The sequence below is a fragment of the Rattus norvegicus genome, chromosome 16 (genome assembly GCF_036323735.1).
Source record: "Rattus norvegicus strain BN/NHsdMcwi chromosome 16, GRCr8, whole genome shotgun sequence".
In the NCBI taxonomy this organism is placed as follows: domain Eukaryota; kingdom Metazoa; phylum Chordata; class Mammalia; order Rodentia; family Muridae; genus Rattus; species Rattus norvegicus.
Window position 1 is genome coordinate 8,193,962 of NC_086034.1, and position 26,335 is coordinate 8,220,296.

At 47.1% G+C, this 26,335-nt stretch overlaps 1 protein-coding gene across 1 annotated transcript in view; it reads left to right on the forward strand.

Moving 5' to 3' along the window:
- Vstm4 (V-set and transmembrane domain containing 4) overlaps positions 1 to 12,595 on the forward strand; it is a 79,927-nt gene extending 67,332 nt beyond the window's left edge. The window contains exon 8 of the mRNA NM_001029920.1: positions 11,314 to 12,595. Within this exon, the coding sequence (NP_001025091.1) occupies positions 11,314 to 11,439 (126 nt within the window). The 3' untranslated portion in view covers positions 11,440 to 12,595. The remainder of the gene's footprint in view (positions 1 to 11,313) is intronic.
- Positions 12,596 to 26,335: the final 13,740 nt, after the last annotated feature.

Below are 26,335 nucleotides of genomic sequence, written 5' to 3' on the forward strand. Positions count from 1 at the left end.
ACACACACACGAGCATGCACAGACACACACACACACAGGCACACTCATGAGCACATACACACATGCACACACGCACACACACACACACACACACACACACACAAGCACGCATAGGTTTATTTAGTACTGACAGTAACAGTAGGCCATACACACAGCATTTCCTGCAGTCCTGGCAGGAATTCCTCTGTGGATATCCCATGAGGCAATGTACAAGTCGTACATTGTAGCTGAGGAAACACATAGACAGGTTAGGTGCCTTGTTCACCAGCATACAGTTTATGGATGGCAGCCTTCTTGTTTCTGAGGACAAGGGTCTTGAGCATCAACCACCATAGAGACCCTCGTGTGATTCAGTGTGATAGGCCGTGTGAGGAAAGGGTTAGAAATTGCATTCTGAGTCATGGTCTTGGTTGAAGCAGATAAGCAAACACTCTTTCCAAGCAAAAGCATCACCTAGAGTGGCTGCCTGCAAAAGCACATTGGGAAGGCACTGGGGATATGCGCATTCCTGGTTCATGTGGAAACACTTACATCAGCTTATGGAGCGGTCACTGTGCAGCCAGGAGAAGCTTCAAGTATGGGAGCCTCACTGAGATCATGATATATAATCATTTCTGTTCACAAATTAGAGTTTGTAAAATCTAGAGGCATCCATCTGTCCATTTGTAAAATCTTGAACCTATAAGGTTTGTCCTTGGTCCTTCTGTACTGACTTCAACATGTTACCTAGATGGATGGTGACTTGTGACTGTCCCAAGACCTGTTAGCCTGGGCACGTGGCTTCCGTCATATTGAGCATACATGAAGGATGCCTTTTAATAAGTGCCCTTTGGACTCTTTGGACTTAAAACCATTGTGTGAATTTGCTTGGCTGGGGACTTCCTGGCAAGTCTGTCCAGCCCAGGATGTTAACAAACTTCAATAGATGAAAACTTTGTCTCCACTTCTTTCCGAGTTCAGACTTTTCTGTTTCCTGTAGTCCTCCAGCACACTGGACTGTTGGACCTCAGACCCTATGTAAGCACAAGAGGTTGGAAGTCAAGGTGAGAACCATGGGTATAACTCCTAGGCTGAGGCAACAGAGCAAGTGCGTATTATGTGCCATGGAGACATTTAGGTCTCTGTGTCTCTGGATCTGGCTCAGACAGTCAGGGTGGTTTTTGGTGAGCCATTATAGCTCCATGATGGCTTTGGGAATAGAAATAATTCAAGGCCTTGAGGCTATTGGTCTATCTGGACCTCTGATCCTAGCACCATAAATCATCTCAGAGGTTACTAGCATACTCTTACCATGGAGCAGAGACTCTCTACCCCAAAGAGCTGATGAACTGACCTGGTGACTGACTGGGAGTCACCTGAACTTCTCCATTCCCTCCCGTTCGACCTTCGGCTTCATCTTGCAGCTATCCGCATGCATTTCAAACATAAGCCTGTCTGATAAGACTTGATACATGAAACAGGCTATGCCCTTCATCCTCAGATTCTTCCGTTGGAGCTCACATTACCTGCTGAGTGCTGTGTCCAAGCTTCATGCAGTTGACCTCTGCTTCTTTTCCCATTGACGTCTGATGCCGGTTGCTGGGGAAACAGACTGCTGTCCGCCTGTCTGGATCACCTAGCTTCCAACTGTGTGCATTAGCTTGTGCTAAGATGCTGTATTGTCCATGTGCCATTCCCAGGGGCCGGATCCCAGGCAAGATGGAGACTTCTGAACCCATATGAACCTGGTGCCATAAAACCGTCTTCTGCCATGTTTTGTTTGTTTTTTGATATAGGCCATACTGGCCTCAAGTCCATCACTCTCCTCTTGCCACTTCCCACGCGCTGGGATTGCAGGTGTGTCAGCGCTCCTGGCAGCTTCCTGCTTTTAAAAGCTACTTGTCTGTGATATGAGTGTGACTGTTGGCCCACCTCACGTGGCAGAGGTGAGAACAGAATGGGATGGTGATAGTTACTTATCAGTGCACTGCTGAGCTCTGTTCCCAAAAAGGACCCAGTCTCAGCCAGCAAACCGAGCTACCTCCCAAAGCCACTCTGGGCCATTTAACACTTCTGTCTTGGAAAAAATATTACTTTTATTATATTTCCTCTCCTATTTTTATTTAAAAACACACCAGAAAACTCTAAATCCTTTTTTTTATAAACATCAATGCCTGGAAGCAATCCATGCCACTCAACCAGGCCAAGTTCATGTCCAAGGCATGTTGGCCACAATACTTTCCCCTCCTGAGAATGGACGTTCAGGGAGTCCAGAGGCTCTGGGTCAGGGAGAGCAGAATGTGCTAAACACTTAGCTGCAGCATTCTCGCTGGCCGTGGATGTGTGTGGGGGGCTTCAGGGAGACTGCGTCTCACCAGTTCCTTCTCTGTTGAATAAAAAATGAGCACTTTAAGGGAGAAGAGGAAGTCTGCCCCTGACAATTCATGTGGTCTCTTGGGGGATGTGGATTCCTGATTCTGCAACTCTGTAGAGCTCCATCTCACATCGGAGTGCTAAGGTGACGTGAGCGCAGAGCTCCCGTGTCCTGAGTATTGATCAGTTGCTGTGGTAATAGTATTACCTGGCTGAACTCTTCACATTGGCAATGGGCAGCTGCTGCAATTGCATTTCTCTCTTATTCCTGCAAAGTTAATTCAACACGCACGTCCAGCTGCAGTCTCTACTGGAAAGTATTGTTTTGCAGGAGTCTGCATAAGAGATCATTAAATCCCTGCTCACCCAGAAAAGAAACTTTCGGTTGACTCCATGGAAACCCATGTACAAGATGATGAAACCCCCAGAATGTGCACACTAGGAGCTTGAAGTATGTGTGCTGTGAAGAGAGGCTTAACTTACCGATCTCCTGAGGTCGGTTTTCCTGGTGTCAGCAGTCAAGCCATTTCTTCCCCATGGTGTACTTTCCATTACCAGCACCCTAAACTGGGGCAGGGAAAGGCTTAAATTAGAGCTGAGAGAATCGGGCCACACTGGTTCTGTGGTCTCAGGTCCTCACCACTGGCAGGCCATCTCGGGCTCCAAGACCTTCATTCACCCTTACGCCTAGGATGCAAAGAATGGACTGCAGCCTTTGTGATCACGGGGCATCATGCTATGTGAGAATTTAGCCTGGCTCCATAGCCATCAATGACAACTTGGATTTAAGTGTAGGGCTAGTGGGTTCTCCAAGGATGGGGCATTGTGTGCCCCTGAGACTTACTAAAACGAGTAAAGAAGAACTAGGAGACGTTAAGGAAGTGGAACTGGTGAAGTATGCCCTTCTCAGGTGAGAGAGTGAGAGAGCAAACGGTACCCTCTGGATGACTGGCAGTTTCTTAAGAGCTACGCCTACATTTGCCGTATGATCCAGCTGTCCCACTGTGAGCTACTCTAGAGAAACAGGAAAAAGCCCACAAAAGTCCCCTATCATTGTATATTTACAGTAGCACCTGTGATGACCCAGCCACATGACTCCCTGGCTGCTTCGGGGTTTTCCTGAGGTCGGAGACAGGCACTGCCCCTCATTTCCCTCTGCCACCCTGAACACATGGGCCTCAATTGTCATCCTTGCTGCCTCAGCTGCTCCAGATGCCACCTCTCTGCAGTCATTCTGCTGCTTCCTGTGTCCTCAGCACAAAGGGAAGAGGGGCAACAGCACCGAAGTGGCCTTGTTGAACTGTGGCTGGCAGGTGACGGGGTAGGGACTGGGCAGGAAACACTGACAGTGAACCAGCCTCTTTCCTCAGACGTGTGCACAGTCAGAAAGGTGAGAGTGAGTTTAGGCTCAGTTCCTGACCCAGATTGGGGTTCGGGTCATCTGGCAGCCAGGCTCCTAACTGGGGGGTCGGGAGGCTTCATTTGGCAGCTAACAGCTGGTGTCATTCACTCCTTCCTCACAATGGAGTCCACCATCCCTCTTCCCAGACAGCACACATGCTTAAGTCCCTGTTTGGCTCTCAGTGGACTCCCCACAGCTTAGCTGGAATTACCTCAACTCGGAGGCCAAGCCATAGAGGGCAGGGCAGCAGGGAAGCAGGCATCTGGGAGGATCGTGTGAAGGGGATCCAGAGCCTTCTACTTCCAGTTCCATTTGCTTCCTCACTGAATAGCAGCAGACCTTTGGCTTCTCCTTCCCTTCCCCATGAAGGTGACATGGCACATCCTACTATGTGCTACTATGTCCTACTATGTGCTACTATGTCCTACTATGTGCTACTATGTCCTACTATGTGCTACTATGTCCTACTATGTGCCCATTCATGAGAAGGTCTTTCCCCCAAAGAAAGCATTTCCTCCTTGTCTATACTGTGACCGATAGATTGGTATACAAGGGTGCCATAATTAAATTTCACAAACCAAGTAACTCACACACCAGAGATATGTTTTCCCCAAGAGGCTTCAAGTCCAAGATAAACATGGCTGTGTCATCCCTTTAAGTAGCCTGTGTCCTATTCTCATGCTGTAAAGAATAGTCACATTGGATTAGCATTGCCTCTACCAACCCCATCTTAACATGTTTATTACTTTCAAAACCCCATCTCCAACCCCATTCACATTCTGAGATGGTGTGGGATAAACAACATGGGACGTGGACAGGGAGGGGCTAATTCTGCCCATAACTAATTTCCCAGAATCTCTTCCTGTTGAAAAAGATCCTGGCCTGCACGGCCCACACAGTTCTTGTTGGTGTGTGAAGGATTCAACGTGTGTATAGGTAGATGACATTTGGCTTGCAGAGGGAAAATGATGGTGTCCAAATAGTGCCTTATGTGTCTAGTCCTTTCTATGGGGCAGGGGCTGTGTCAAAACACACACGTGTGTTTCATTTACACACTCAAAACTCAGTATGAGATAGTAAATATTGTTCCTGCGCACAGATGTAGAACTGAGAAAAGACAAGTGGTTAGCATTAGAACTTGGTCCAAATTCCTCCTATCACTCAGCTCTGTAGGCAGGTGAGGGCCATACCAAAGCTGTCCTCCCCTCCCCTATGAACATGATCACAGCAATACCAGCTAGAAGATTTTGCTGCCTCAGATACAGGATGCTTCACTGTCTCTTCTCTGTCACCCACTGCTGAAAGACCCTTCCTCCAGCTGTAAGAAGGATCCTCCCTTAGGAGTAAAATGTATGAAAAGGAGATCACGGGTGACAAAAGGCAAAGGGTTGGGATGTGTGAGGTCCGGGTGGCTGCACACAGAGGGCAGATTCTGCATCTTGTATGCTCGACCAGTCACAGGGGGTAATTGTATCTTTACAAAGATACAAAAATTACAAAAAACAGACTTTCCACTGTTTGCTTCTCATGATTCCCCAAATGATACAGTGTAGCAACTATTTGCTGAGAATTTACATTGTGCCTCATGTTGTAATTCATCTGGGGATGAAGTCATTTAAAGTGCACTAGAGCATGTGGGGACAAACACGAGTACACAGAACATGAGATTTTACACAAAGGCCTTGGACATCTGAGGGCCTTGATACGTGTACAAACCTTGTGGATTTCAAGGCGTGGACATTCAGTAGCTTTGAGGGACAAAAGGAGAACCTGACTAGGTCGTTCTGTGGCCTTGGTGAAAGGCAAAAGAAGATAAAACCACGAAGGGTGGTGGTGGTACATCTTTAATCTCAGCACTTGGGAGGCAGAGGCAGGCAGATATCTGTGAGTTCAAGGCCAGCCTGGTCTACAAAATGAGCTTTAGGAAGCCAAGGCTACACAGAGAAACTCTGTCTGGAAAAAAACAAGAAGAGGAAGAGGGGAAGAAGGAATAACAACAACAATAACAACAACAATAATAATAATAGGAAGGAGGAGGAGGACGAGGAAGAGGACAAGGAGGAGGAGAAGAAGAGGAAGAGGACAAGGAGGAGGAGAAGAAGAGGAGGAAGAGGAGGAGGAGGAAGAAACCAGACTGGAGAGGTGCTTCTGACCCATTCAGGAAGTCCTACTGCCTGCCTCCAGTAAACTCAGCAGCATCTGTGTATAATGAGTGGCTCAATCAGAGCCCTGTGGATCCCACTTTGGAAGTTCCTGTTATGCTTTCGTTTTGCTTCAAGGGAGCTTGGAAGCAGTGGGGTAGACTGGCTGAAGCCTGTGCTCTAGGTGTGATGCTTGCACATATCCAGCCTTCTGATTCCTTGCAGGAAAGCTTTTAGAACTCCCCATGCAAACCGAAAGACAGACAATGGTGCATACCTGCCTGGCAGCGTAGCCTCTGCATGTCTTCTGTTCACTTGAGGTCGTCCCTTAATGACTCACCTACCAAATGGCGACGATGCAGAGGCAAACGTGAAAACCATAAAGAGTCCGTGTGCTGTATTGTGTAGGGTTGACATGGAAACCCACATGTTTAATACGATGCGGCTTGTCCCACAAACATGTTTAACCCACAGTTGGTTGCAGAACTGAGAGATACAGAGGACTGATTGTAAGTCTATCCCCTCCACACAGGCCTGAAGAGTACTGTTTCCAGAGCTGGTGGCCTGTAGAGAACTAACAAGGATGCTTCCTGGCCCACTCCATAGACCCAGTACTTCTGACGTGGACTGGAATTGCTATAGACACTGGGGATGGTGCCTCAGCTAAGTAGGCCTTGTCTAGCCAAGGCTGCAAGGACAGTGCCTGGGCTCTAGCAGTCAAGGCCTTGCTACAGATCCCTAACCTCCCTGTTAAAAGGAGCATAAGCTTCCCTGAGACATCAACGTAAACAAAGACGGCCGATAGAAAAAAAAAAAAAAACCGAGTGAGGCGAATACATTTGCCTGCCTGCCTTGCCTGCGAGGACTTTATTTCCAGTTCACCGAGCTGGGAAGTGTAGTTACCACATGTTTGATAGTGCCAACCCACTGCGTCTGCCAGAAAACGATGGTGTCCTTCAGAGGTGCCAAACACCAGTATTATGCATCATCCGTTGTAAACCGTACACACTTCACACTCCCGAGCCTCCCGCGTGCCGCCTCATATCTTCAATCAAATTATTACACTCCAGAAATATGCATAGGGGAAATGGTTGTACACATTTTATGGAGGGTTGTTGCTTGTAGCAGTAATTGAAGTACCTTTCCCACTTATGAAAGTACTAATTTTATTTGTTTTTATTGCTTTTCTAGATGCAATTATTTATTTAGTGTGCTTTGGCTTTATTAAATTATGTTTACTATAGGAACATCATAAAAATGTATGAAAACAACACATCAGCCAAGCCAGCCTGGTGACCTGTACTGAGGAAGCGGGTGTTATTTTTCATATCCAAACGTAATGAAATAACTTAAGAATAAGCAGATAATCTATGCTAGAAAACAATACAGCTTTGCAGTAATGCAATAAAAAACTGGACAATGTGATTTCATAAACCTGGGTTCTAAAATTTACATGAGTTGGGTTTTGAGTACTTATTGGAAGGCACGTGGTGTTTTGTTTTTTTTTTTTTAAATGGAGTCGTTGTAGTGTGAAAATGTAATTAAGCGAAAGCCAGAGCACACATCGGGGTCTGTTGGCTGGTACAGTGTGGACGGCTAAGAAGCAGTGTAAAGACTTGGTGTCAAAAGGAAAGCAGAGACCCCATCCCTACAAATGTGCTTAACTTTGAACTTGGAACACCTGTGCCAATCGCTTGAAATCACTCCGGCCGGACGTGCTGGCATGAAGTTCGTCTACCTTTTGCCTCTTGTTCCAGTCTTCGTGGTGTTTTGTCTCAAAAGAACAGAGGCTCTCTGCTTTGACATCCCGTTTGAGAAACATCCCTTCCTTGTCAACGGTTTCTTTGTCATGGTCCCTGTCTAAAAAAAAAAAGATAGAGGCATGTAGGCTTTGTGTGCTTGTTGTCTTAAAAGAGCGCGACACAGAATGACACCAAAACAGAAGCTGAAAACCAAAAGCTCAAGTCTGACATCTAAGACTCGAAATGCAGAGTTGCTGAAATGAGAATATTGATACATTAGCGACCACTTCTACTTATTCGGTTACAAATTTAAATTAATCAGTGCACCATCGGGTAAATAGAAGCCTTTTGTAACATCCAAACTAAGCAAAGAATATATATTAAGGCATGAGTCCCCTCAGCAACCCAATTTATACCCCTTGAAATCATGGCTATTGGGTTCTCCAGTTGCTGATTTCCAAGGGTAACATGTGGATATGTTTGCTTATGTCTGGGTTGCAAATCCCAGACCTTGCACATAGTTGGGGAGCAGCATACTACTGAACTACACCCCAGGCCCTAGCTCTGTGGTTGTCTAAGATTACAACATCATATGTTCCATTCTATAAACTCTCAGGTTTCCACCGAAGAACATGAGGATCTCTCATTTTTCTTCGCTTGCTCCCAAAAATAATCGTGTCAGGAGTAGATAAGAAGACATGATAGTTTGGGCGGCTTAAAACATGTCTGGAAACTTAAAGACAAAAAGTCACACATAAATGTGATTTAAAATTGTGGCTTCCGGTGGTAGCGATTGTGTCAGCATGCACAAGCCCCATGCAAGGCAGACCAAACTGGAGAGAGGAGGTGACGGGGAAGGTCCAGCCCCAGGCAGGGGGCTACTGGCAACTGACCGCTGGGACAGTCAGTTTTCTTTATGAATGTTGCCACTTAGAGTTTGACCATGCTCCAGTGAAAGCCCACACGTCCATGAACATACAGGGAGCCACATTGGAATTGGATGGGAAAAAGAACACGAGGTTAGCTGGGTGCTCAAAAGGAGGATCTGGGAGGAGTTGAGGAGGGGGTGAACATGGTGAGAACACACCAATGAAGCTCTCAAAGAACTAGGAGCAAAACTATAGGTCTCTCAGGATGAGCGAGGCTGTCTCACTTCATCTGTGTGAGAGCTGTTGTACATCATCTCTTGAGAGCCACAGGCAGTCTCTGCCATCCCCTGATTTCCTGGGAGCCACCAGGGGTCTCTGCCATCCTCTGCTTCTCTGGGAACCTCTAGTAGTCTCTGACACCCCTTTCTTTGTTCCCTAGAGGATTGTTGGTTCAGATCTTTGCTGAACTGTAAGCTCCTTAGACCTGAGCCGCAATAATCTTCCTTTTTCTTTTTTGATCGTTCTTTGATTCTATTTAGAGTTTTGCCATCTAGAGCAGGATGATGTCCCGTTTGTAAAATCATCTTTACTCCTAAGATGATTTTCCTGAAAGTTCTCCATGCGTTCGTCCAATAGTTTTAGGAGTTTACATATTTTAAACTTATACGGAGTGATGTAGGGTGTGATTTCATTTTATTTTATTTTCTCCTACATAGTCCAATAGCATTCACTCAGTTAGCTTCTGGAGTCTCTAGCCAGTCCCACTGATACATATGTCTACTCGCCTCCCAGTATTACCGTATTTAAACTAGTTCAGTTGTCTGATTTTAATATCTCCAGACTTGGATTGCCAATTGTTTTTTATCATTTTGTTTTCTTGAGAAAGAGCTTCTCTGTGTAGCCCTCGCTGTCCTGGAACTCCCTCTGTAGACCAGGCTGGCCTCGAACTCAGAGATCCACCTCCCTCAGCGTCCTGAGTGCCGGGACTAAAAGTGTGTGCCACCACACTCAGTTTTTTATTTTTTTCATTAACTTAACATCTCTTATTCGTATTAAGAAAACACACAGCTGTGACTCTGTCATTCAAAGGTTGATTTTGTCAGGAGTAGTTTTCCAGTGTTACCAAGTGGCTTTCCAGCATCTATAGAGAGAACCACGGTGTTTCTCTCTTTCGATCTTTTACTATTAACTATTTAAAAATACTGAGCCATGTCTGCTTTCCCAAATAAAGTCCACTTGAATATATGATTACCTGTCATAGTCAATGTGGTTACGTGCCTCTTAAACCCTCCTAAATAAATCTGAATTAAACCGTGTATGAGCACAGGGTTTGTTCTAAAACCCAACAAGGTTTTCTTCCTTCGTGCTCTCTGATGTGAGATGTTCCTAGGTGCCTCCTTCAGAAATGCCCTGCAGTGGCTCTCTCGGTGCTGCAAAGAGGCAGCTCTTCCTTACTGCCCCTCTGGGGGTATTTAGCAAATTCAGTTTTTCTACACTTAACATTTGTCATTTATGTTTTTCTGGGACATTATCATTTTACCCTGAGTTTCAATTTTGATTTTTAGTATATTGAGACAAGCAGTCTTCTAACAGTATGTAAAACTTCCTTCCTTTGTATTCTATTTCCTTTTTTCGTTTTCCGTTTTATTAGTTCTTTCTTTTTTATATTTTTTCCTTTTTATAATGATAGGTTTTTCAGTATAGCATATTCTGGGTACTTTCAAATACCCGATTTTAGATGTTTTTTGTATATTTTCTGTTTTTGCTGTTTTTTGTAATTATTTTGCTTATTTTATTTGTTTTGTTTTTGGGTTTTTTTTGTTTGTTTTGTTTTGTTTTGTTTTGGTTTTTTTTTTTTTTTGGTCTTTTGCTTATTTTGTTCACTTCCTAACTTCTTGAGTTTGATGCCCGTGGTGGTTTGAGTAGGAATGACTCCCATAGATTATGTATTTGAATGCTTGGCCCATAGGGAGTGGTATTAAGAGGTGTGGCCTTGTGGGAGGAAGTGTGTCACTGTGGGGGTGGACTCTGAGGTCTTAAATGCTCAATCTACTCCCAGTGTAGCACACAGTCTCCTTCTTATGCCTTTGGATCAAGATGGGGGAATTCTCAGTTCCTTTTCCAGCATATATCTGCCTGGATGCCGCCATGCTTCCTGCCATGATTGATAATGGACTGAACCCCTGAAACTATAAACCAGCCCCAATTAAATGTTTGCCTTTAAAAGAGTTGGCCATGGTCATGGTGTCTCTTCCCAGCAATGGGACCTCAAACTAAGCCAATACTTAACCCTTTTTGTGTTATTAAGTAATAAAGTACTTAAATTAGAATGTTTCATGACCACTCTTCTCTCTATACTTGTTAGCATGTATTAAATATTTTCTTCATTATAATTTTCTGGATACTCCAAAGTTCTAGCTATGTGATGACACCATTCGTCAATTTTCTAAGTTTATTATTAATTGCCAGTAGGCTTGTTTCTGCGTCGTGTATATTTCCTTTTGGCCATAGCTATTACTCTGCTTTGTGAGATAGAGTCCAGTGGCTTTCGTGAGTAACCGATACTAACGTAAACATTAACCACAGTGCCTCTTGGCAGAGCATGGCGTTCTATATGGAGCCACGAGCTACACCTTTAATGTGAGTTGTCTGTACATATGTTCTTACCTATTTTCCCCTACACATTTCCCTCCTCACCCTATTAATACTGTGAAAGCATATTCTTGGTCAATGAGCACACAGCGGATGACTGACTGTTGTCAGCTTGAATTATGTTTTGCTGTTTGTTTGTTTTTTTTTCCACGTAGCCCAAGATCACCGAGGAAAACTTGACCTACGCCGAGCTGGAGCTGATCAAACCACACCAGGCTGCCAAAGGCATCCCCACCAGCACCGTGTATGCACAGATCCTCTTCGAGGAGAACAAGCTGTAGTGATGGCTTCCTCTCTGGCTGTCACCTGCGCTCCCAGTTATTTATGACACTCAGAAACAAATGCCCCAGTTTTGTATTTTCACCTGTGCCTTCAACGTGATGGGGGAGCCTCTTCTGGCAGCCTTCTGGTGTCTTCTACGAGGTACACACTTCCCAGAAGAGAAGGGACCGGCCAGCCCTTGGCCATGTCTCTGGCCTGATCCTGAGTGCAAGGACTCTGCTTCTGAGAGCATCTGCTGAGCCAATCGTATCACCCTCTTCTCTTCTTGAGCCTTAAAGTTTTGGGAGGGAAATTAAATCTTGATTCTAATCTGCCACTCTTGCTCTGTCTAAGACATCAAGAGCCCAGTTTATAGCCACAGGAAATGCCTGTAAAGGTCACAGAGAAAGGTGGGATGTATGGACTCACTAGTTCTCTGAGGCTCTGGGACACCCAGGGAGCAGCAAGCCACTGGTGGTGATGGCAGCAGCTACTCATGATGGCATCCATTGTTTTTAATGATCCTCTGAAGCTGGCCATGTGAGGGCAGGGGTGCTGACGGTTGAAAGCCTGAGGTCTGACTCAGAAAATTCTGGTGCCTATGTCTTTAGACCCATAGTCCACCAGGGCTGTGGAGCTACAAGAACAGCATTGTAAAGTGTTTGTCCCCCTTTGGCAGAATGGACCTAGACTCCTAGGAAGACATCGTTCTCTCTTTTCCTAAGACTCGAGTACTGTTCCAGTGGGTACATCACGTAAGTGAGAAAAGTGTGCCGAGCTCGGTCAGCTCCCATTCCAGAGAGAGCAGAGCCTTTCGCCATTCCCTCAGCATAGAAGTGAAAGGACAAGCCACACTGGGGAAACTATGTCCAGGAGGAACCAACTCTTGACAAGTGCTTTGGCCATCTCAGCCTTGGATGAGAAGCATGATGGCCTTGGGTGGCTGTCAGGGGACCTTGGGACATAAGTCCATGGGGGAAGTTGCTCTGTGGACCTAAACAATGTACAAAAATGTTAGACTTAATAGAAGTAAGAGAGTCACCTTGATTTCCAAAGTGCTATTAACGATGCTTCCTGATGTATGTGTACTCCGGTGGCCCCTTACCATACTCTATAAACATTGTTTGGCTTGTAATTTTACAATGTACATATGATAAATTATCTATTTTAAACACAGCTGGTGTGTGAGTTGTGCCCTCTATCTCACTGTGGGACTTGAGTTTTTAATTACCTCAACTTGTATCATAGCTACACAAGTTGTGGGAGTGGGGGAAGCCGCTGAACATTTCCTTTTAAGGGGTAATAGGAGCTTCACAGCATCCCTGCAGAGCTCATCTCTCGGCCTTCTCCAATCACCTCAGATTTTCTGTATGTGTAAAAAGATGATTTAACCCCTCCTAGGATTCTGGAAGATTTCACGGGACAACGAACATTGGAAGGTCCTGGAAACTGTAAGCCAGTACATAAACAATCTCTCTTGGCATTCATGCTAAAGCCACTTTGCATTTTAAAACAAATGAAAAGAACCAAACGTTTTGTTTGCAGAGTGTGGGTTTGAACCCAAAGCTTTGTACACAATCTAATGGGCCGTTACCTCTAAGTGGCATTCCTAAGCCTGTAGTAACTTTTAAAAGTAAATTTTGTCCTGCAAACTTAGTCCTTTAGCAGTAAAATTCCCACAGATCCAGAGCTCCTTGTGAATAATTCTGGTGTTTATAGGAAAGGGTCCAAATGGAGCAGCTATTGTTTTCCTGAGGAAACCGGTGAGGAAGTCCACCCTTTCTGATGACACCAGCATCTTGTTCCCTTTCTCTGTGTCTGCAGCATAGATTTTGAAAGGAAAAAAAGAAAAGAAGAAGACTGACTGGAATAATGTACTAGGACTTTCCAAAGCATCTTCTTCCAAAGGGGGAAAGCCACTATTAGCACACCATTGATACCGTGGTTACCATAGAGAATACTGTGTTTGACAGGGTGCCAGCAGCTGTATGTGCAGTGTCTCGCAGATACAAAGAGATTTCCTCATTTGCATGCCTAGCCACACAGGCAAATGGAGACACTGAAGGGACACTTGTGAGTGGAGAGTGGGGCAATGAAGAGGTGACGGACCCCCAAGCCTACCCTCTTTTGAATACAGTGAAAGCTTAGAGATATCACACATGGACATGAACACGTTCCACTCAGAATGATACATGTTTTTAAGAACCACCCAGAAGCTGTAGCTGTTACAGAGTCACTTAAGCCTTTTTCTCTCAAGTCCTGGTCACAGCTACACAGGTTGTGGGAATGGGGGAACCCACTGAACACTTCCTTTTAAGGGGGACTAGAAGGTTTACACCATCCCTGCAGATCTGGTCTCTTTGCCTTCTCCAAACGGAAACCACACAAGCACTCTCAGAGTAGGGGCAGTGAGCAGTTTGTTCCTGGTGCCTATTTGAAGTGACATATTTCGGTATTCTTGCTCAGAAAATGTGTCTAGTCGCTCTTTCTCTACCAAAGAAAACACTAACCATGAATTGACATCTCTGAAGCTAAGCGAGGGGAAGCATCCATCAACTAGAAAGTGCAAAGAGTTCCTCTTTCAATAAGGCATCAATAGGAGCGATGATGTAATCCCTGAGTAGTTCCCCCAACGGACAGCTGTTTCCATGTTCAATGCAATTAAAGCAAACATGGACTCGATGTTTGGAGTAATGGCTTCTCAGAGACGGAGTGCAGATAGGCTCAAATTTGGGGATGAATTTTGGCCTAGCCCACAGATGGCAAGGAATCTTTATAGGCAACGTGAAAGGGGACCAGAAGGAAGCTTGCTTGAAGATGTGCTCCATTCAAAGCCACAGCCCTGAGCTGGAAAGGTCCTGACATGGGAAGTCTGACTAAAGTTCCTCAGCTCTCAGGGAACACCACACTGGGCCTGTCACCTGTTGATGGGTGTGAAAGGACATGGACACTTCCTAGTTTTTAATGTATCTCTATGTGGGTTGGTCAAAGACTGACTTCCAGAGATGTCATCGTCATGTTCATCACTGCGAACTGATGGCCATACAGACCCCCAGTGCGCCAAGAACGGGGCCTTCTGCCTCGCCCACAAATATGGCCCAAAGGATGCACATGCTCTATTTCAGCCAGCCAGTCCTTATGAGAAAGAAACTCTCTTTCCCTTTCCAGGATAACAGGCCGAAGCCCATGGAGGCCGAGAGAGAAGCAAGTAAAAATGACCTGCCAGTCCAGGTCCTCTAAATCCTCCCCAGACTTGTCTCTTGCCTCTTTTAATCACAAGCTACCTTACTATCCTAGTACTTAAATCCAGATTCCGCCCCATCTGGATAGATAGCAATGGACATAATTCTGAAAGGCCGTGTGAGTCACACTTTCTTACAGCGTGGGAAGACAGAAAAATACGGTGAGCACCCTGACTCAAGGGGGCCGGCTTCCGTCTGTCACCCAATGGCTGTTCAGGAAGTCCTTTGTTCTTCAGGGTTGTTTCTAGGCCCCTGGTGGCTATCCAAGCTACAGTGCCCATCCTTTGTGTAAAATATAACACTATGCACAGCCTACTCATAGCCTCTGAATTTCTAAATCATTTCTAGATTACCTATAGCTCCTAACACAGTATAAATGCTATAAAAATACCAGTTAGGAAATACTGACCAGAAAACAAGAGTGTGCCTATTCAGCACGACAGTTTCAATCCATGGGTGGTTGAGTCCTGTATGGGTATGGAAGGCAAACTGTCCTTTTAACCGTGAACCTCCACTGCTCTGTGTCCCCGACTGTTTGAGGGACATCCTTCTCAACCGAGACTCTCAGTTGGATGTGAAATGACTACCTGTTTTAGAACAGCAGCCAGTTCTCTTAACTCCTCCCAATTTCCAGCCCAGCCTAATCGAACATCTCTCCCAACCGTCCCCCCTCAGTTCCCCAACAGTCTGCTTAAACAGTCCCTTCTCCCGGTTTCCCAATACTAGTAGGTCCAAGCTATAACAACCGTTCTAGCCTATCTGCTCACCTCAGCTTCTAGCTCACCTGTCCCTAACAGCATCTTCTCCACCAACTGCCTTCTCTTCTTACTCTGCTAGCCCTGCCCTGCCTCAGCCCAAGTTGCCTTTTTATATCTTTTCCTGTTCCCAGAAATCCAAGAGGCAACTAACACTGAAGGTCATATGGTCAAGCAGTTCTAATGGTTGAGAATTCTTAAAGGGCCAGCTGACTAGCAACTGGGGATTGTGTCTAAAGACACACGAGGTAAATCGCACTACAGATGCACTCTTTAAGCAAGGGACCCTCAGGTTTAGAGGAGGGACACCACATCTGGAGCAGTGCCACTAGGCTGACTCCAGTGCACCATGTCACGAATGTCAGAGGGTGAGTTTTGTATTGACTTTGAGTTTTAAGGTGGTTCCCCACGACAGGATGACTTTCCAGTCCTGACTTGGGGAGCTTAGGTCTAAGAGAATAACCAGCTCTGTCACTTGGAGCCAGTCCTTCTGTGAAGCCAGATAACCACGTGGTAGGGATGATGTCCCCAACCAGAGCCATACCCCAATCCCCACATGTGGAGCAGAAGCTGCTCCTTGTAAAAGAAAACAAAGTAGAGATTTACAGCATGGGGAAAGGTCTGTATTCAGTGTGGTCTCACCGAGCTTCCGCAGTGGAGTGGGCAGGTGGTTGAGCCTTAGATGAATGCTGTCTGTACAGTGTACGGATCACTTGTGTGGCCTTTGGTAAACTGTAGATTCTGGTTCAGGAGGCCTGGAATGGAACCCAAGGCTCTAAGTTTCTCAGTATCTTCCAAAGGGAATGTCCCTGCTTCTGAACCGAGGGTCACATTGAGTAGCAAGGATATTAGGTGTTGGAAACAGAAATATGGGTCCTGAGCTCCTTGAGGGTGGAGGTGTCTTCAGACTGTTAGGCCAAAACTGTAGCCTTGACAATGGGCAAAATCTCAATGGAGAGCAAAGGCGACCAGATCTGAATGGTGTAAAGTGTCCAGCATGACAGGTCCAGAGCAGACAAGACGCCAGAGGAGATTGGAGGTGAGTAGACAAGCAGAGGGGCTGGGGAGAGTGAGGAGATACTCTGAATTCTTCTCAGAGGGGTGTGGGACAGTGAAAGGCACCCTGGTTCCTTGTTGAGCAGAGGCTTGAACCCCAGAGACCCTGAAGGGACAGTAGGCATTTCTCCTAACTCCCAGGAAACCAGACCCATCACTAGCCACAGCCCTCCATAGATTTGTGGCCATCAGTAACGTAAGGGCAACATTCCAAGCCCCTCCACAGGTAGAGGACATGACCATAGGTCACGTAGGCTCAAGACAGATCTCTATTATAATGAGGTACCCAAAGGCCCAGAGGCTTAGCCAATAACCTTTTCTTCTAAGACACTCCTCCCTGCAAAGGGTATTTCATCTCAGGCCTACCTGAGAAGTGGGGTATGGTTTTACTCATCCACTTTCCACCATGACAATAAAGCCTTAAAACCACAGAATGTCTCTTTTCATGGGGATCTGCTGAGGGGAGCCATGAGAAGGACTTCCTCTACAGGGCCACCGTCTAATCTCCAGTAGAATGCCCCCTTGCACTCCCAGGGGCAGCCACCATCAAGCCAAAGGCTCTCTCTGAGCCGGACAAGCCAGAGCTGCACCCCCCCTTTTCCCCTCGGCCCCAGGCAAGATCCAGTCCCACGGGTCCCCACTTCCTTCTCAGCTCTTCTGAGGCATTCCAGCGGCACGTGGATGCCCAAGAGCCCGAGAACCTCCTTGCAGGCCGGGAACCCAGAGCCAGCTCCAGCTGGGTCCTGTGCCCAAGACTGCGCTTCCCCACCGACAGAGTGGTGTCCCACAGCTTCTAACAGCCTGACCCCTGCCCAGCGGCAGCAGTCAAACTTCCCACATCTTGTCTCCCTGAACAACCAAGTCCTGTGGCAGAGCAGACTCGGGACCCATCAACCCTACAGAGGGGCTCAGTGGGGGAATGCTACGGAGACAAAGTGGAGCCCATAGATATCGTATCTTGGTGCATGCTGAACAATTCTCATTTTTAAAATGTGGGAAAATTTAAAAATCTGGGGAATGTCCCCAGATGCACGAGGCTTGGACAGTGAGCTGTGTCTGGCTTACCTAGCGTTTCTTTCCCGAAGCAATCCGCATCATTTTCGCACCATAATTTGGATCCGACTCTTAATGAACCCACAAGGCGGGGCATGAGAGAAGGAGTGGCTGAGCTCTGCCCCTTCTCTTCTCATTGGTCAAGATGACTTGGTACCTGCTTTCCAATCAACACGACTTGATGGGTGCCATGCCAGTTCCATGTCTGTCTGGTTGTTAAATGTTAATGTGCAGCACCTCATAGTTTTAAATGGAGTTAGAGGTGTTTACAGCTCCGGTTTTATGCACCTTGTTCCTCCACATTAAACTTTATTACAAGTGTCTTCCGTCAGCAAACAGGAGAAAAGCTCATTAGCCCCTGGACCGTGCAGCTGTTGAAGGAAATGGAGGGGTTTCCTTGTTGCAGCTTGCAGCCGCTGCAGGCAGCTGGGGTAGGATTCTTCGAGCTGTTGGATGAAAACAGACTCCTAGATCTTGGGATGGTCTTAGAGGATCCGCCAACAGCCTAGTCTTCTTAGGCAGATGTCTGGGCTGTGTCTAAGAGTTTCAAGTTCTTTCTCTTCGGTTTTCTAATGGGATCTGCCGTCCGTAAGATGCGGGACTTGTAAAGATGGCCTGCAGTCCCCTGCCGATTGGACCTGGGTTTTTGACTCGCAGCCTCGTGGCCTTCCCCGCACATTCACTTTATTATCCGTTTACTCTGGTTCATCCACACAACAATGTGTCTCACCAGGACATTTTCCTACATGTGCACACTGTAGGTCTCACACGCATTAACCATGACACCCACACTCTGGTTCCAGGAAGTCCACCCACTGCTTATGCCCTGGCCGGACGATACACTATTTTTTTCCTGAACTTGGTTCAGCTAAGGATGGAGATCCATCCTTAGATATTTGTAAAATCTCCTTGGTTCTGTTCCTCCCTCAGCCTGGGCTAATCCCAAGTTCCCCCTGTTGCCCCAGTCACCCCAGAGCCCTGGGCTTCCCCTCAGACTGCCATGTGGTCATTCTTCCCTCATTTTCATCCGATTCCACTTCCGGTTCTCCTGGCTGTATTCTCAGAGAGCATCTCCGTTGCTATTTTCCATCGTCAACTTATCTCTGGTCTCTGTATCGATAAGGATCTTTTCCCAAGACAGTCTTCCTCCCATGCTGTCAGTGTCCCCCTCGGGCTCCCTCCCTCCTCTACCCAGCTCTGCTGTTTGTAGGCCCAGCCTCCCTCCAGACCCTCACAGAGCTAACTGCTGTTGTACACCTCCAAACTCAGCTCTGATCACCAAAGTCCAGAATCGCTGCTGAGGGTGTGGTCTAAGGCAGGTGATAGACTGCACACACATGCATGGAGGGAATGTTCCCTTTTGAAGACAACTCTTCAATTACCTTGTGATACATCTCTCTTTGATTGGGACACCACTTGTCTTCTTTCTCGGTGTTCATTCTTCTACTCAGCCCTTCACTGAGGGATTACTAATCACCCTTTACCATTTGCTTTTCCTGTCTCTTCATTCACATGCTTGCTTCTGCCCGTGTTCCAGCTGCAACCTGGGGACCCTGAGGACTCTGGTCCAGCTGGGCCACCCTCCTGAGCTCTGGAACTGCCCACTGGCCTTTCACCATTAGCATCTCTTTGGCTTATTTGGAGTCCAGTGAGTACTTTCCCTGCAAGCCTGGTTAAGAGCTCACCACTGAGCAGGGCGAAGCCAGCATCCCTGGAGATGCAGAACTCACCGTGGACTTGCACTGTAAAGCTCTGAGGTGAAGGCCTCATTCATCTTGTCTCTCAGAGCTTATGCAATTCTACCCTGACCAGCGGATTAAGATGCATCCAGATTTGGAACACCCAGATGACAGCGCTAGAGTCACGATGTCTCCTATATTTCTTGGTTTGCCACTGTTATTCAATCCCCTCCATTTCTGTGGTTCCTGTTCCCCATCAGCTAGAGTCAGCGCTCTCATAGACCACCATGCCTTCCCTCTAGCAATGGCCCTAAAGTGCAGCATGTCCAAGTCACCTCCCATCCTATCTAAAATCCTGCTTCCTGGTCCTTAGGACACAGAGCAACCTCCCATCTTAACAAGAGGACACAGAGAGTATGCAGTGGATGGTAGCCACTGGGCAACCTCCCATTGACTTGAGTTGGGGTCAGTTCTGCAGTGGATTGGAATCAACATGTACTATAAGTTCATTCCAAGGAGCTCTCAGTGGTCAAGGTCCAACTCCACGAGTCCTCTCCAAGTTCCTCCCATGTTCGTCCAACTTGAGTTAGCCTTAAGGAAGTACAGCTGGTGGTCAAGAAGTTATCTTGTTGACCAGCTCCTGATCAGAGAGTTTGAAGTGCGCCTTCTGTGGTCCTGGGGATTTCACGGCAGCTGTGAGAAGGAGATAACCTTGACATTGCTCTGTGAGTGTGAGAAGCAGGGGTCAGACCCCTCGTACTTTCTCAAGAGCTATCCATTAGGCTGAAGTTACCCAACACCAACACTTTACCCTATTATGGGCTAGTATCAAAGTTCCCGAAGAATCAAAAGAAATGAATGGTTCAGGACACACTTTGGAAGGTTGTCTGTCTGAGGGAGACTCCATGAAGGGGCAAGAAGCAGCCCAGAAGCAGGGGGGCAGGGCCTCACATGCCCGCTGGGGAAAAATGGATTCCAGAGAGCTGAAGTGCCAGCCCCTGATGGCCCCTCTAGGGAACTGGAGTATGAAGTGATATCCAAGACTAGAGGCAGCCTAGAAATGATCTGGACTGTGGGGTTTTACCTGAGATCCCCAATGGTGAGCAAGGAAAGACTGCTGCTGAATACTTCATGGATTTCCTCTGCGTGGTCCATGATGCTGCCTTGTTCTTTGATGGAGAAAGAGGCCTTTCAAAGGGTGAAGGAAATCGTGTGAAAAGGATGACAGAGCACACCACAGGACCATGGCCTGGGTTAAAGGGGGTGCATCACCCCCATAAGTAGATCCTTCCAAGTCTCTACATTCTGGATTTCTTTTCATGATCTTTCCCAGTAATGAGAGCTTGGTAGGTGGTTAGTTTTATTTTGGAAGATTAGGACATAATTCAGAATATTACTATTCGCTTGCTATTCCAAATAGCTCCATAAAGATGGGGGTCATTCCTAATACGCAAGCTCCTTCTGTCCATTGCCACAATGTGGCTGGGTGGACAGATGTCCCTACGTGGACAGATGTGAGGGGGCTTATTCCTGTGTAAGCTGGGCACACCTGACCTAGTGGACATGGGTGTGGACATATGCACTATGTCCTTGTCCTGTTTGTGGGGCTCAGTCCAGGAAACTTCTTGCCCATGTTTCCTCCCACCTCTGTGGACCCTGGGCAGCAGCTATGTTACCTGGTGTTGTGAGCATCCTCTGGTCGAGCATCCTCTGGTGGCCCTTCTTTGGAGTTTGCAGCAATTCCTGGATGTTCAGATGGCCTCCTTCCCATGTCCTCTAAGCTTACTCCTTTACATTCCCACAATTCTCTTCTTCATCTAACCCTAGTACAAAATGTCTTTTTGATTTTTATTTTATTCTGTCTTCTCTCTTTCCTTCCCTCCCTGCCCTTCATTTGCAGCGGTCACATCCTAGGGACTGACCAACTGTGTGCAAACAGTTCTTTCTGCCGTGGTCACCAGACTTGTTATTAGGCCCAGTGGGGCCTCATGTACGGTTTCATCTTTCCATGCTACACACTTTTGTTTGCTGCTATCCTAACAATCCTCCCTCAGTTGTGTGAGCATTACTTTTCATGTGGTGAAATCTGGCCCTCACCTGGGTCTGTCTCTGTATTGGGAGGGCATCTGAGCTCTCTGATTCCCTGTGGAGAAGCAAGCCCACCTCCAGGATGATACAGACTTCACAGGAACAGGGATGTGTACGGATACTTCAGGGAGGGGCAGGCATGTGGGAAACTTGTAAGAGAGTTGCAACCTAAGGACAAGCTGCCCACAAGCCTGGGACAGGGAGTGGTGGTACTAGCAGGGCTGTCTCTCCTAACAGCTTGTCCTTGTCGGAGACTGGATATCAAACTCCCTGCTCCAATTCTGCATCTCGAGAACACACAAAGTGCTATGCCAGGCCCAGAGATTGCTCTCCCAAAGTCAGACCCTACTGACCTTTCCTGACCCAGAAAAATGACCCCAGATCCTTCCTTCTCTTTTGTAGCATGCTGTCCTCTTCAGAATGCTCTCCCTCGGAAACAGAGTTATGAAGCACAGCTTTCTTCTCTGCTGGAAGTTCAAGCCCCCTAAGGACAGTCTCTATCTGCTTTTTCACCCCATGGCCCCGCACAAGGCATGGCTTCTCAGAAACTCAATAGCCCTTGAAAAAGGAATATGAATGCGCTTTGGAGTGAAAACTTGAGGAAAGAGTGGCAGCGGCGGAGGAGGGGGCCGTCTTTTTTTCTGTACATTCTGCTTCTCTCTAAAGCCATCTTCTAAGCCTTCCGCCCAAACCACATTGCCCAGGGCCTCCAAACTCAGCAGAAAGACACTGCTATATTTAGCCTGTTGGCAGACTCACTGCCAGTTTCCATGAGAGAGCAGCCTGGAATAACACGTTTGTCTGGGGGTGGCAACAGGCTGTGTGGGCTTGCAGGCCCCTCTGCCAACCTCAGGCCTGTGTCTGGGATTGAAATCCTGAGTGTATGTACTCTGACAGGCTGCAGAAACTTCTCCTCCGTGGGGCAAGAAGAAGGTGGCAGATTCTGTCCTGTGGGACCTATGGAAAATGGTGACAGTCAGGGACAACCCCACAGACTCAGAACTTTCCAGCAGCTTCTGGAAATATCTGTCAATTAGGCTCTGAGGCCTGGGGAAACACGTCCACCCTTCTTAAGAAGATAGCTAGTCTCGTAATTGACTTACAAGCCAATGTGTGTCTCTTGGGTTTGTTTCATGAGTTGACATAGGGTAGGGTGCTGTTGTCAGTGATAGAACGTTTGTCCCAAGTGTGAGGCCCTGGGTGCTGGCCTCAGTTAGTGCTGAGGAAAATGTTTAAAATCTATAAATACAGTAGTCTATTTCCTTGGGTGAAATAGACACTCTGGAAAAAGGGGGGAATAGCTTATGTTCACCAGTTGCTTCTAATTCCCAGGGGCTTGTGGAGGTGTGGATCAAACCCAAGGACATGCCAAGTACACACTTTGTCATGGAGTTCTATCCTAAGCCCTATAGCACATTTTTTTCAAGTACTCTTTCCAAGGAAGTACCAGACTACCCATCCCTTCTTGTCTCTTCAGATGGGTTCCCTGTTCATGCCAACCTGGTTTAGCTCTCTTTGTTCTTTGTGATCTCAAGTTGCCTTCAGGCCCCTGCTAAGTCCTCCCTGCCTCCTTGTGTGACATTGAGCCAGGCTGTGTGATCATCTCAGTAACCCTTACTCATGTAGCTCTCAGACCGGCTTCCTGAAACACAGATCTCAGCTGGCAGCATGGGCGGGTCATCATAAGACAAATATCCAATGGGACCCTACACTCCTCTGCTCTCCAGCCTGCTACTCTGGGTACCCTGCAGTACCAACCCCACGAGAGGGCACGCTTCTTTATTTTCCTCATCCTAAGACTTTTGTTCACTACAGGGAATTTATATGATACATTTTTTTCTATTTTAATGATGTTCACGGGTACAATTCCACGGCATCATGGGTATTCATACCGCAGTGGAGACATCACCACCACCATAGCTAGAAAGGTCTTATTTTCTCAAAGCAAAACAGTAACCTCCTACTTTCCGGCCCCACAGATCGCACAAAAGCCACTGTTGTTCTCTCTGTCTTTATAAACGTGACTGCTTGAATGATTCGTTTACGTGGGATTACGTCGTTTATTATATAGTGGGTCGTTGTCTTTTGTGTCTAGTTTATTCAGGGCTGGCAGTGTTATAGCATAGGTCAGAACATTCTTTACAAGCCTAATCCATTGTGGGTGTCTACTTGTTTGTCCATAGGCATTTTTATCCTGAACAGCACTGCCTTGAACATGGTCTATTACCTGTTCCAGGCTTTGCTTCGAAAGTGTCCATGCTACCTGTGTTACCAACTTCACAGTCTCCCTTAGCACAGTGTCTCTGACAGCGCGATTGTCTAAATAAATATAACTTGGAGGACGCATCACGACCATTGGCTGCAGTTTGGATGTGTCTCCAGTGAAACAATGTTGACAGATGGGGCCTGATGAAAGGTGATTAGGTCAAGAGGGATCTACCTGTGAGTGAAATGATGCCTCAAGTAAGAATTAGATACTATGTATTCAGCTGCCTGGTGAGTGTGTTTTCTTGCCTTTCTGCCTCCCACGGTGGGGCAATGAGGCATAAAAGTCCCCTCAGATATCAATTCCTTAACTTTGGGCTTCCAAGCCTCCAGAATCATACAAAATGGCTCCCTCCCTGAGCTTGATAATTTCCCCAGTTTCAGGTGTTCTGTTATACCTATGCATAAAGGACTGGGACGCCATCATCCCCACCCAGGAGCAGCCGGTTCCCTACCATCGAATAGCAAGCCTTCAGAGGCCAAGTGTCTCTGAGAGACGTTGAAAAGTTGTGGTATGGCAAATTGGTAATAACCAAGGATCGTTTTCTTTTTACTGTCTTAGATAGTACACTGGTATTTTAAATTGTAGCTCAAAACATCTATTAATCTAACTCAGTAATTGGAGGCATGGAGAGTCGAGAGGAGAATTTTAAAAGGCGATGTCAGCTGGTATTTCTGGGAAAACGCTCCAGCAACCGCATTTGTAGGACACGGCTTGAGATCTAGATTTGCTTGGGTCCTCGGGATTACAGTGACACTGGTGAGCACGGCAGGGATCCTCTGCCTCGGGCTGGTGACCAGACGTCCCCCGGACTCTGACATGACAGCTTCTCATGGTCTTTAGAGCCACCACTCTTGCCCATCCAATCTCCCTCTCGGGGACCATTGCTTTAAATCCTCCATCCCATGCCCCCAGCAGCTGTCACTATGGCTTCTGTACTTCTAGTGGAGTGAACACTGAAAACACAAGAACTTAGACTGGTGAAGGCTTGAGATGAAGGAGAAGACAGAAAGAACCATTTGAGCTTCAAAGCAGAGAGTGTAGGAGCCAGCCCTGGCGTTTTCTAGCAGGTTCAGCCACTATCTTACTGTGTCCAGTTCCCCTGCCTGTTTCTTGTCCTTTTCCTCCCGTGGAATTGGAGCAGGGGATGTTCTTTATGGGCGATCATAATCTTCACACAACTGGCATAACCCAAAGACACGACTCCCACAGCCTGCTCATTGCTCCGTGTACAGTGGTCTGCTCCGGTCTCTCCCTGCTCCTACAAGTCACGTGGGTGGCCAATGCTGACTCTCACGTTTCATCTACACTGTTGTGACTATGGTGGCATCCTTGGGATGCCTGAGAGGATGAGTCAGAGTCACATAGCATGCACCTATGCAGGGAGAGCCTCTGGCAAAGGCTCTGGGGTGTGTCAGGGGCTTCTCCTTTCTCTCCTGTCTGAACTTCTACCTTGTGCCTCTGGTAGGGGCTGCTGGGTGGGAGTCTCCCTGGCAGGCTCTACTCAAGCGACACTAATTGTGCCAGAGAGAACGGCTCACTAGAGTGGAAAATAGTCCTCATATATCTAGCTGAAGACGATAATGACCTTTTTAATAACAGAAGCTATTTTATTTCAATACCTCAATTACTCTGAACTCTCAAATGTCAAAGTGCTCGGCACTCTCGAAATAGCTTAATACGGGCATTTATAGCACTTAGACACAGCTAGTTTCTTATCTAACCTAATTATGTGTTGTACAGGAAATGGCACAGCTGACCAGCTGTGTTATTTGTCACAGCAGTCCTCTAGCACAGCTCTTAGCTCGGCTTGGCCTCGCTCCACAGGGAGGTCTCCCTCAGGAAAGTCAGCTGTTGCCTGAGAGAGAAGCTGGCAGAGTCCTTGGAGGGAGGGCTGACTCTAGATACCTCAGGGAGGAGGCTAGGAGTGGTCCTCCCAGGCTGGTGATACCAGATGCACTGTGCCCTGCCTCAGGGGATCCATGGTGTGTAAGGACCCCGGGACACAAGGAAAAGCTAAGTAAGCTGGTGTCCGCTGGGGTGGGACCATGCAGCACTCTGCTACCTCACTCAGTAGCATTGAGAGTTGCCTGGACCACATGTGTGGCTAAGATCACCTGGCTTGGCCCCCACCTTCATTTTCCTCTCTGTCCCGGTCTCTGTCAATCCCATATCCCACCAGGATCACAGAGGACCCTTCTGTTTCTTGCAGTAGCACGTATCTGTCCCAAGATGCATAGCTGGGCCAGGGATGCTCTCCTGACACACACGTGGCAGCTCCCAGGCTTGTTTCAGGACGCAGCCTCACTCGGACCTGTGGTAATCTAGTTTGCCTGAGCTGTGACCCTCTTCATGGCAGCTAGTCATCTGCCGTCCATTGCACTGGGCTGGGCTTGGCACACGGAATGTAGCAAAGAAGCTGTACCCTAGGTGAGTAGGGACGGCTCAGGAAGAGGAGAGCACACATATAAAGTGTCGCCTCTATTGTGCTATGTGGACGGCACATGTAAAAGACAGAGGTAAAAGGTCACACTGGTGACCGGGTCAGGTTGGGCATGGGAGGAACAGGCTGGGCTGTATCTCAGAGCCAAAGGAAGCATCCTGGATCAAGTGGACCCCTGAAAGCTTCTGTGGGTGGAGTACAGTGATTTCCTGGCTAGGCCTCACAGCTCGCTCTTGATATAATGTGCTGTATGGTCAGAGAGACCTGCTGAATCCAGTACTCTCCTCTTGAATGTGGCATTTCGTATGAGCTTTTACTATAAGGAATGGAGACT